This window comes from Artibeus jamaicensis, unplaced genomic scaffold, assembly GCF_021234435.1.
Source record: "Artibeus jamaicensis isolate MK-2021 breed Jamaican fruit bat unplaced genomic scaffold, CSHL_Jam_final contig_457, whole genome shotgun sequence".
Classification (NCBI taxonomy): Eukaryota; Metazoa; Chordata; class Mammalia; order Chiroptera; family Phyllostomidae; genus Artibeus; species Artibeus jamaicensis.
In genome coordinates, this window is record NW_026521840.1 from 3,030,825 (window position 1) to 3,043,607 (window position 12,783).

General features: G+C 40.5%; 1 protein-coding gene across 6 annotated transcripts in view; it reads right to left on the bottom strand.

Annotated features, from left to right (window-relative positions):
* The window catches only part of OPHN1 (oligophrenin 1), a 271,254-nt gene that overhangs the window by 151,583 nt on the left and 106,888 nt on the right, over positions 1-12,783 (bottom strand). For all 6 annotated transcript variants that reach the window (XM_053666516.1, XM_053666511.1, XM_053666513.1 and 3 more), the window contains exon 6: positions 5,013-5,114. In XM_053666516.1, the coding sequence (XP_053522491.1) occupies positions 5,013-5,114 (102 nt within the window). The remainder of the gene's footprint in view (positions 1-5,012; positions 5,115-12,783) is intronic.

Below are 12,783 nucleotides of genomic sequence, written 5' to 3' on the forward strand. Positions count from 1 at the left end.
TGAACAAATAATAAAGGAGAATTTCCCCAATCTGGCAAAGGAAATAGACTTCTAGGAAATCCAGGAAGCTCAGAGAGTCCCAAAGAAGTTGGACCCAAGAAGGAGCACACCAAGGCACATCATAACTACATCAGCCAAGATTAAAATGAAGGAGAGAATCCTAGAAGCAGCAAGAGATAAGGGGACAGTCACCTACAAAGGAGTTCCCATCAGACTGTCAGTGGATTTCTCAAAAAGGACCCTACAGGCAAGAAGGGGCTGGAAAGAAGTATTCCAAGTCATGAAATCCAAAGATCTACACCCAAGATTGCTCTATCTAGCAAAACTTTCATTTAGAATGGAAGGACAGATAAAGTGCTTCTCAGATAAGGTCAAATTTAAGGAGTTCATTATCACCAAGCCCTTATTATAGGAAATGTTAAAGGGACTTATCTAAGAAAAAGAAGATAAAAAAAGATGAGCAGTGAAAGGACAGCAAACTCACAGTTATTAAGAACCACACCTAAAACAAAAGCAAACTAAGACAACAGCAAGATCAGGAGTGAACCATAGAAATGAAGATATCAAGGAGGGTTAGCAACAGGGGAGTGGGAAGAGGAGAAGGGGGGAGAAGGTACAGAAAAGAAGTAGCATAGATGGTAGGTAGAAAAGAGATCGGGGGAGGGCAAGAATAGTAGGGGAAATATAGAATCTAAAGAACTTGAAAAAAAATAACTTGAGACATGTGGTCATAAACTAAAGGGGGGAATGGTGCGGGGGGGAGGGGAATGAAGGGGGGAAATAGAACAACTGTAATGGCATAATCAATAAAATATATTTTTAAAAAAGTTCCAATCAGAAACTAATGATTCACTAATTGAAATAAAGAATAATTTACAGAGGCCCTGGCTGGTGTAGCTCAGTGGATTGAGCACGGGCCTGCGAACCAGACAATCGCGGTTCGATTCCCAGTTAGGGCACATGCCTGGGTTGCAGACCAGTTCCCTGCAGGCCAATTCCCAGCAGGGGATGCATGAAAGGCAACCATACATTGATGTTTCTCTTCCTCTCTCCTTCCCTTCCCCTCTAAAAGATAAATAAATAAAATCTTTAAAAAAAAGAATAATTTACAGAGAAACAACAGTAAAGTACATGAAGCCGAGAGTCAAATCAATAATTTGGAACATAAAGAAACAAAACCAACCATGCACCACAACAGGAAAAGAAGAATCCAAAAAAAAATGAGGAGGATAAGCAGCCTGTGGGAAAACTTCAAGAAATCCAACATTTGCATCGCAGACAGGCCAGAGGAGAAGAGAAAGAACAAGAAATTGGAAATCAATTTAAGAAATAGTGAAAAAAAGTTCCTTAATTTGATGAAGGAAATAGACATGCAAGTCCAGGAAGCACAGAGAATCCCAAACAAGATGGATGCAAAGAGGCCCAGATCAAGACACATCATAATCAAAATGCCAAAAGTAAAGGTAAAGAGAATCTTAAAAGCAGCAAGAGAGAAGAAGTTAGTTATAAGATGGTTGCCAGATAGGAAGGTGGTGCAGGAGAATGGATGAAGATGTGAGGGAATTAAAAAGTACAAATAGGTAGCTACAGAATAGCCACAAGGATGTAAATTACAGTATAGGAAATGGATTAGCCAAAGAACTATACACATGACCCATGGACATGAACAACGGTGGGGGGATTGCCTGAGGGAGTGGAGGAGGCTGGATGGAAGGGGGCAAAGGGGAAAAATCAGGACAACTATAATAGCATAATCAATAAAACATAATTATTTAAAAAATCTAAAAAAAAGATGCTCAAGGTCACTAGCTATAGAGAAATGCAAATCAAAACTACAATGAGATACCACCTCACACCTGTCAGAATGGCTATTCTCAACAAGACAGGTGATAACAAGTGTTGGAGAGGTTGTGGAGAAAAGGAACCCTCATTCACTGCTGGTGGGAATGTAAACTGGTACAGCCCCTATGGAAGACAGATGGAGCTACCCCAAAAAATTAAGAACAGAGTTACCATATGACCCAGTAACCCTTCTTTTGGGTATCTATCTACCTGAAAAATTTGACAACATTTATTTGAAAAGATATATGCACCCCTATGTTTGTTCCAGCATTATTCACAATGGCCAACACATGGAAACAACATGACTGGATAAAGAAGATGTAGTTCAAATATACAGTGGAATACTACTCAGCCATAAGCCAAAACACTGCCTTTGCAACAACATGGATGGACCTTGAGAATGTCATGCTAAATGTAGTCAGACAGAAAAACTGAAGAGCCATATGATCTCACTCATATGTGGGATATAAAACTAAAAGCAACAAATAAATAAGACAAAACTCACAGACATGGACAACAAACAGTAAGGTGGTTAACAGCAGGATGGGCTGGGGGTGGCAAGGGGGTCAAAATATATGGTGATAGAAGGAGATTAGAGTCTGGTGGTGACCACATAAATGCAATGTGACTTGGAATTTATATATTTTTATTAATCAATGTCATCCCAATAAATGTAATTCAAATGAATCGATAATAGGGGAAACTGTACATAGGGTAGTAAGAATGTAGAGGAACTCTCTATACTTACCATTGTAATTTTAAAGCTAAAATCACTCTAAAGTCTCCTAATATTTTTTTTAAATGTGGCTGATCCAAGGATCCCCAGCATTTTTCTGACTGAACAAGTACAAAGGCCACATCCTTGCTCACGAGGAAAGTTACCAGGGACATCTATAGACAGCATCAAACTGCTGGAACACTCCAGAAGCTTTCATTGCATCTGCCTCAAAACGACTAAAGTGCGGACAAATGTCCAGAGTTCCAATCCCCCAGGTTTGGTAATTCCCTAGGATGACTCACAGGACTCAGGATACAGTCCTACTCAGGACTAAGATTTATTTTAGTGAAAGGACACAGACAAAATCATCAAAGGAAAGAGATACATGGGGTGAAGTCCAAAGGAAACCAGGTTCATGCTTCCAGGATCGCACAGGTCAAACTCAATGCCTCCAGCAAGAGATTAGGACAGCCCATGAAATGCTGTCTACCAAGGAAGCCCATTAGAGACCGAAGGTCCTGGGTTTTTCCTGGGGGATGTACACAGGCATCCTCTGCTTGGATGTGTACCAAATGCCAGACTCCCGGAAGAAAAGAAGGTGTTCATCATAAAGCACATTGTTTGTACAGGCAGGCTAGGCACTCTGAGTCACTTCCGTTTAGGGAAACTTATATCTGTGTAGGAACTGCTTACCAGCCAAGTTCCCAGACACCTGCCAAGAGCAATTCCTGTAAGCAGACATTTTGATGCACAGTGGTCTCTGGACTGTTATGTTAACTCTTTTGTACATAGGAACTTCGGCACAGAATAGATGAAAAAGGAAGAAAACCAAATTGTGTGAAAGTAAATCGCAGAAGACTCCAGATTAGTACTTAGTTCCACTTTACGAGAAACAAATAGTCCTTTGCCGTCTCAATACTGAGTCCATCCATCACTGAGGCTCTTGACTCATCATCTGGAAGCACATCACATGATGTGATGGATACTCACTATATCAAGTGTCTGGAGATGAGCTTTAACTTTGCCAAAATGTCTGTGACCTCGGACAACATGATTTCTAAGAATATTCACAGCTTGTGTCTATTACCTTACTCAATTGGGTTCACCTTTCATATCTGAATCTACAATATCTCCATGTTACAGAATCTTCTAACTAATACACAGATCCAGTTTTCCATTTAAAAAAGTCTTAATCAGTTAATTCCTTCATTCCCTTCCCCAGTGCTTCTCTTCTGACTCAGTCCCTCTCTCCTAGGATCACTAATAGTTTCCTAACTTGGTTTCCAGCTTCTAGTCTCTTCCAAATATAATTCATCCTATAGCCCCAGCCAGTTTAAGATTCCTGAAGTAGCCCTGGCTAGTGTGGCTCAGTGGATTGAGTGCCGGCCTGCAAACCAAACGGTTGCTGGTTCAATTCCCAGGCAGGGCACATGCCAGATCCAGGTCCCCAGTTGGGGGCATGCAAGAGGCAACCATACATTGATGTTTCTCTCCCTCTCTTTCTCCATCTCTTCCTAAAAATAAATAAGTAAAAACAATGTTTAAAGGAATCTTTGCACAACCAAAGGCCTTCACTGATTCTCTCAGAGCCAACAGAATTCAATACAAACTCCTGACCCTATTACTCCACAGTACCGCCTCAACTTACTTGATCTTAACTTGTATTTCATTACCCTCCAGTAGCAATGCAAATTCTGGTCAAACTATTTCCCAAATATCATCCTCTATGTTTTGCATCCTTGGGATGATTACCCTCCACTTGAAGGGTCCATTTCTCCACTCTGTGCATCAGTTTCCTTGTTATTCAATGACCGCCTCAAATTGGAAGGCAGCATTCTTCCACAAAGGCAATCCTCCACATTCAATGTTGTTTATCCTGCAAATACTTTCCCAGCCCAACAAGGGCACCACATACACATTCATGTTACAGTATGTAAAAAATTCTACTCGTGAAAGAGTCATGTATTCTGATCTTCACGGTGAGCTGTCCTTATTTATTGTCTCTGTAGTCCTGGTGCATCCAGCATATGCCTGGCCTGTAGTAGGCACTCAACAAGTAGTGACTTCTTTGAACTGAAATCAACACAAGTGCCATATAAGCTGTAGTCCCAGTGAAGGACTTAAACATTCAACTCTATCCTCGTGGAATCTAGAATCAGAAACTTAGAACTGGGTGAGATTCTGGAGATCACAGAGTACCACTCCTCCTTGGACAGACGGGTACTCAGACGAAGACAGGAACATCTTATTCAGTCATACCATGAGACCATAGAGAAGCTGGCTTGAGAACTCATGGTGTGTGAGTGCCAGGCCATGGTTCTAACAGCAAACGCGACTATTATACATGACTCTCAGTTGAGGCACAGTATGAGGAAAGCTTTGCAATAGGAAGCTACCATTATTACCAAGGTATAGCTTGCAAGGAAAGATGGGGACACGCTTCTGAACATACCTCTTGTAACTGAGATTCTTTCTTTTTGGAAGACAGATGTAAGTGCCGATCCAGCAAAGAATAAAACCTCTCACCATCCTTTTCAAATTTCTTTTTCCGCTCCTAGACATGGGAGAGAAGGCATAGATTAAGATGTCTTTAGTTTTAATTTAGTTTGCTCGGAACTGAGAATGAAGGACACAGTGCCAGGTTCCATGTGCCCAATCTCTCTATTTCCTGGGTAGAAAAAGAAAAACAAGAGTATTTGCTTTTACATTGGTCTTGGCAGTTTTGACTTCCTCAAATATAGTCCTGAATCACTCCGCCTGCACAAAGGGTAGTTCATAGCAAAATTAAATACAAGGTAGAGAGTTCCCATATATGCCCTGCCCCCACACGGGAAGAGCCTCTCCCAGTATCAATGTCCCCCACCAGAACAGTACATTTGCTACAATTGATTAATTGACATTGACACATCAAAATCAGCCAAAGTCCATACTTTACACTGGAATTCACTCCTAGTGTTTTTTACATTCTAGTGGTTTGAACAAATGTATAATGCCTATATTCATCATTATGGTATCATATACAATATTTTTGCTGCCAAAAGCTCTGTACTGTATCTATTCATTCCTTCCCTTACCAACCTCTGCTCTTTTTACTGTCTCCACAGGTTTTCCTTTTTCAAAATGTCATGCAATTGAAATCATTCAGTTTGTAGTTTCATTGGATTGACTTCTTTCACTTAGCAATATACATTTAAGTTTCCTCTGTGGATGTTCATGGCTTTATAGCTCATTTCTTTTCAGTTCTGAATAGTATGGCATTGTCTGGGTGTACCACACTTTACGTTTCACTCATCACTAAAGAACATCCTGGACTTCCGCCAAGATGGAGGCATAGGTGGAAATGCCATGCTTCCTCACACAACCAAGTTTAGAGACAACTAAAGTTTAGAGGCAACAGAAAACACGGCCGGAACACAGAAAATTGAACTTTTTGGAAGTCTGATAACAACGAATTCTTCAGCCTGACCGGTAAGAGGGGCGAAACCAGCAGCTGGCAGAGCAGGGTAGCACTGGAAAACTCGGTCAGAGGGACTCAGGCGTGTGGAATCCAGGCGCAGGATTGGACCTGGTGGGCAACACACCAAGCAATCGGGGGAAACAGTGAGGGAGCAGGGCTGCGGGTTGACTGGTCGTGCATTCGTTTGTGGATAGACAAGCAGCGAGGGAGTGGGCGATTGGACGAGAGCCAGCAGCCCCAGCAGCAAGCAACGGTGGAGGGCGCCGCCATTTCCCCGCTCTAACCCTGCCTCCACATTCAGCGTCATAATCCAGCGACCTAAGTGGCCCTTCCCCGGTGAACAACCTAAGGCTCTGCTCTTCACCCAGCTGCCAGAAACAGCAGAGGGGGCCGCCATTTCCCCGCTCTGACCCTGCCACCACATACAGAGTCACAACCCAGCGACCTGGGAGTCCAAGGCTCCGCTCCTCATACTTAAAGGGCACGAAAAGACCAAAAATGGCTCAAGAAGAACTCAAAGCCCCAGAGCCTATAAATCTAAGCGATGAAGAAATAGCAAAACTCTCAGACGCACAGTTTAAAACACCGGTGATCAGGATCCTCACAGAACTGGTTGATTATAGCCACAAATTAGAGAAACATATGAAGGTGAAACTAACTGAAATGAATGGAATTGCACAGGAAACCAATGGCGATGAAAAGGAAACTGGGACTCAAATCAATGGAGTGGACCAGAAGAAAGCAAATAATGGCCAAACAGAAAAGAGTGAAGAAGCAAGAATTCAAAGAAATGAGGAGAATCTTAAGAACCTCCAGGACATCTTTAAATGCTCCAACATCCGAATTATAGGGGTACCAGAAGGGGGAAAGAAACAGCCACCAGTGTAAAACTTATTTGAACAAATAATAAAGGAGAATTTCCCCAATCTCGCAAAGGAAATAGACTTCCAGGAAATCCAGGAAGCTCAGAGAGTCCCAAAGAAGTTGGACCCAAGAAGGAACACACCAAGGCACATCATCATTACATTTGCCAAGATTAAAATAAAGGAGAGAATCCTAGAAGCAGCAAGAGATAAGGGGACAGTCACCTACAAAGGAGTCCCCATCAGACTGTCAGTGGATTTCTCAAAAGAGACCTTACAGGCAAGAAGGGGCTGGAAAGAAGTATTCCAAGTCATGAAATCTAAAGACCTACAACCAAGATTGCTCTATCCAGCAAAGCTATCATTTAGAATGGAAGGGCAGATAAAGTGCTTCTCAGATAAGGTCAAGTTCAAGGATTTCATCATCACCAAGCCCTTATTATATGAAATGTGAAAGGTACTTATCTAAGAAAAAGAAGATAAAAAATATGAACAGTGAAAGGACAGCAAACTCAGAGTTATTAACAACCACACCTAAAACAAAAGCAAACTAAGAGGACAGCTAGATCTGGAGCAGAACCATAGAAATGAAGATAACATGGAGGGTTAGCAACAGGGGAGTGGGAGGAGGAGAAGGGGGGAGAAGGTACAGAAAATAAGTAGCATAGACAGTAGATAGAAAATAGATGGGGGGGCAAGAATAGCATGGGAAATATAGAATCTAAAGAACTTGAGACACATGGTCATAAACTAAAGGGGGGTAATGGTGGGGACGGGGGGATAGGGTGGAGGGGAATGAAGGGGGGGAATAGAACAACTGTAACAGCATAATCAATAAAAAATAAATTAAAAAGAACATCATCCTGGTTGCTTCTGAGTTTCAGCAATTATGAAGAAAGCTGATAAAAACATCCATGTTGAGCATTTTGTATGGACATAAGATTTCAACTCCTTTGGGTAAATACCAAGGACTACCACTGCTGGATCACATGGTAAGAGTATACATAGTTTCCTAAGAAACTGGCAAACTGTCTTCCAAAGTGGCTGTACCACTTGGCATTCCCATCACCACTGAATGAGAGTTCCTGATGCCCCTCATGCTCACTGGCATTTGGTGTTGGTGTTCTGGATTATACCCTTCCAATAAGTGTGTAGTGGTATCTCACTGTTATTTTACTTTGCCCTTCCCTAATAACATATGATGTGAAACACCTTTTCATATGATTATTTGCAATTTGTATATTTTCTTTGGTGAGGTATCTGTTAAGGTCTTTAACCCACCTTTTAAGCCAGTTGTTTGCTTTTTCACTGTTGAGTATTAAGAGTTCTTTGTAAAGTTGTGGCACATATATGCAATGGAATATTACTTGACCATAAAAAAGAATGAAATATGACCATTTGCAACAGTATGGATGGACCTAGAGGGTATTATGCTAAGTGAAGAAATTCGGTCAGAGAAAGACAAATACCATATTATGTCACTTACATATGGAATCTAATGAACAAAATAAATGAACAAACAAAATTGAAACAGACTCATAGATACAGAGAACAAACAGATGGTTGCCAGAGAGGAGGGGGGTTCAGGTACTGAGTGAAAAAGATAAGGGGATTAAGAAGTACAAATTGGTAGTTATAAAATAGTCACAGGGATATAAAGTACAACACAGGAAATAGAGTCAATAATATTGTAATAATTATATATGGTGCCATGTAAGTACTGAAAACATCAGGGGTGATCACTTCATAAAGTAAATGACTGTGTAACCTCTATCCTGTACACCTGAAACTAATATAAAACAATATTGAATCTAAATGGTAACTAAAAAATAAAATTTAAAAAAAGTTCTTTGTATATTTTGGATCCTGGTCCTTTATCAGACATGCATGTTGCAAATGTTTTCTCCCAAACTATGGCTTGTCTTCTCATTCACTTGACATTTTTCAAGGGGCTGAACTTTTTTAAAAACTTGAATGAAGTCTACCTGATATATGAATGATTTGTGGCTGCAAGTTAACAAAAAGCCCAACTTACTGACTCAGTCACTTTGTCCCTGGCCACTTTGTCCCTCCTCAGCATCATACTAGCCCTTAAGTTTTAATATACTGAAGCTTCAACCAACCCATTTGTTCATGCAAATTAACAGTTAAGAGTCTGCAATTACCTATGTTAGAAGGCATTTAATTTTATACTTGTCTAGTTTATAGTGGGAGTCAAGGAGCAGGAAGAAAATTATACCCATACCATACAGAACAAAGGGATTAGCTTTTGAAACTGGAGAGACCAGACAGACCTGAATTTAAATCATGGCCCTGCTATTTTTGTAACCTGTGTAACCATAGACAGTTCTTACCTCCTCTGATCCTTGGTTTTTTCACCTATAAAACATGAATAATATCTTCTCACAGGGTACTGTGAGAATTAAATTCAGTATAGGCTCCAATGTATAGTAAGTACTGAACTACTGTTAGTTCCCGTACCTTCTTGTATAGACAAATTTTTTTCAGTTCTTTTTCTTTTTTGCTCAATCCTTCCACCATGCCCCTATTCTTCCCCCCAGAGCTGTCAGCCTGCTCTCTATCTATGAATCTGTCCCTATTCTGTTTGTTAGTTCAGTTTGTTCATTAGATTCCACATACAAGTGAAATCATATTCCATTTGCCTTTCTCTGACTGGCTTATTTCACTTAGCATAGTGTTCTCCAGATCCACCCATGCTGTCACAAAGAATAAAATTTTCTTCATTTTTATGGCCAAGTAGTACTCCATTGTATAAATGTACCATAGCTGTTTTATCTACTCTATCAACAAAATATTTTTAAGTTGATAAGACCTAAATGGTAGCCACTAACCACAGGTAGCTATTAAATTTAAAGTAATTCTAATTAAATAATCTTTAAAATTCAATTCCTCAGTCACACTAAACACATTTCAATTGTGCACTAGCCTCGTGTGGCTACACGCTACTTAGTGGACAACTCAGATACAGAACATTTGACATTTCTTTAAAAAAAGAAGCAGAATCCACAAATTACAATCCAATTTGAGGGGACACATGCAGCATCACCTACCCTCTACAGAGGTGACTTTGTGGCCAGCTGCTATCAGAACGGGGTTACAAGCTTACTTTAGTCTGGCTCATTTCAGCAAGGTCACCCTTGTAATTACAAATACACCCTACAGTACTTCACACAGAAAGGACAATGAGGTGGAGGACAGGAGCAGATAACAGCCTCATTTTCATTGCAGAAGGGAGAAAAGAACTTTTGTATCTTTCTGTTCAATGATGCAATTCCCTTCTGCTGTAGTGAGGGATGGCAAGGGAGCTAGAAAACAGACGTGACCTCCTCCCGAGGCAGGATCCATTCTATACCATTAACAGTGGGGATGACACTGGCTTTTAACTCTCTACTTTCCAAACTAAATGCAGCCGCTTTTCTATTTTTAGGGATAGACTACCTTGTAAAAGGATCTGATCAATAACATAATCACATCAGCCTATGTTTGCAAGAGAGTAGATTTGTGTTCTGTATACAGAGTAAAGACATATTTGCTGAACTGAATTCCCTTGTGTCTTCCTGAATCAGCTTATTTTGCCCTGGATGTGGAATAAAAACATTTTTGTACCGCAAGTGACGACATCAATTGGCACAACCACTTGGAGATCACGTTGGCAATATATCTCATAAAGATGTGCATGCCCTACAATGCAGACATTCTATTTCTTGGTTATAAAGTTTCAAATGTGCACAAGAAGACATGTACTCCGGTTTTATAGGAGAACTGCTTGTACTAGCATAAAATGGAAGCAACTGGCTCATGAATCAACAAGAGAATGCTTAAAGAAATCATGATATATTTTCACAATGGAATACTGTGTAGCAATAAAAATGAAAGAACTCCAGTTAAATATATGAACACAGGCTGGACATCATAGATAAGGGTGGGCAAAAGTAGGTTTACAGTTGTAAGTAGGTGAATACAGCTTATTCTTGTATCATTACTTATTAATCATTGTATTGTTTTCCATATGAACACTGTAAACCTACTCTTACCCACCCTGTCTATAATTTTGAGTGGAAAAAAGCCAAGGTACAAAAAGAATACATGAAGAATTTGTCCTTTTTTATAGATGTGAAAAGCAGTAATAGCACAGTATGTTTACTCCGTGTCAGACACTGTCCTAAATATTCTATAGTAACACTTTTCACTGCTCACAACAACTCTATAAGGTAGGTACTATTGTTCAATATACATAAGGAAGCTAAGACCCACAGAAGTGAAGCGACTTGCCGAAACTCTTCAACACCTGGATGCTGAAGAGCTGGGATGCAGACCCAGGTCATCATCTGGATCCAGAGTCCGCAGATTAACAACTGCACTATGTAGAACAACACTAAGTATTGATTAGGGAAATTACCTCTGTGGGGAAAGGCAGCAAAAGCCTAACAGTAGAGGAAGGTCCACATGTGAAGATTATGAGGAGGATGAACCATAGTGCTTCCCTTACATGGACATACACACCAGAATTTCAATGGAAGACATGCGATGAAGAAATATCAATGTTCCCTGGCTGGTGTAGCTCAGTGGATTGGGCACGGGCCTGCGAACCAGAGTATCGCGGTTCAAGTCCCAGTCAGGGCACATGCCTCGGTTATAGGCCAGTTCCCAGCAGGGGGCGCACGAGAGACAACCATACATTGATATTTCTCTCCCTCTCTCCTTCCCTTCCCCTCTAAAGGTAAATAAATAAAATCTTTTATAAAAAAGAAATATCAATGTTCTTTTTTGAATGTTTAAAAATTATGAGATATTATAGAAAATACTCTGCACAAAGCTGAATAAATATTCACAGCTGAACATACTTGTGTAATCAGCACTCAAATCAAAAAAACGAAACATTAACAACATTCTTAAAGGCTCTCTCGTGCCTGTTTTTGTCACGAACACCCCCACGTTGGCGTAACCGCTATCCTGGCTTCTAACACCATCACTTAGTTTTACCTGTTTTTGAACTTTATAGAAATGGCTCATACAGTAGGTACTACTGCTTTTAGGACTGTTTTTCCCCTCAATCTTATACAGGGCAGGGCAAAAGTAGGTTTACAGTTGTGAGTATGCAAAACAATTTATTCTTGTATTATTTTCCTTTTACTGACTACTGTATTACTTATTATTAACCTACTTTTGCCTAGCCCTGGATTTGTTAGCTTCATCCATCTCATGGTAAACAGCAGCTCTAGTTCACTCATCTCATGGCTGTAAAGTAATACAAACACATCGCAATGCATTCACCCACTCAGTCCTTAATAGGCCTCATTCATCTTTTCTTTTCGAGCCTTCCATAGCATCCCCACGAAGCTAAGTTCAAAGTGTGGTGCAGTGGGAAGTGCACAGTTCCTAGAGTAACAAAAATCTGGATGAAACTCACTTCTGTTAACAACCTGATATTATATATCACGTATGTGTTACTGGACAGTTATTTGATCATTGTGTGTCTTGACTTTCTCATCAGTAGGATATGGATAATAATGCTTAGCCATGATAACACAGAGCAAGTACCTAGTAAGCAGTAATTACTATTATTAGGCTTGTAAAATATTTGCTGTTGGCTTGGAAATCACTTAAGGAATACTGTCCCTAGTTTAGCTCCTGTAGCATTTTCCCCTCTCCCAGGGCATGTACTGGCCTTTGGATTGCAGGGCACACTGATACCTTGGGCTGCGTCTACCCTATCAGGGTTGTGGCTTGTTCCATCTTCTGTATTGTTTTCAGCCCCATCTACCTCCAGAGCAGGTGCTTTTCCTAAACTTCTTTCTATAATCTCTGTTCCCAGAGGAGAAACATCAACAAGCCTGACAATCCTGTGTCTTGCTGCCAAGGCCTTCTTGGGTGAGAACACA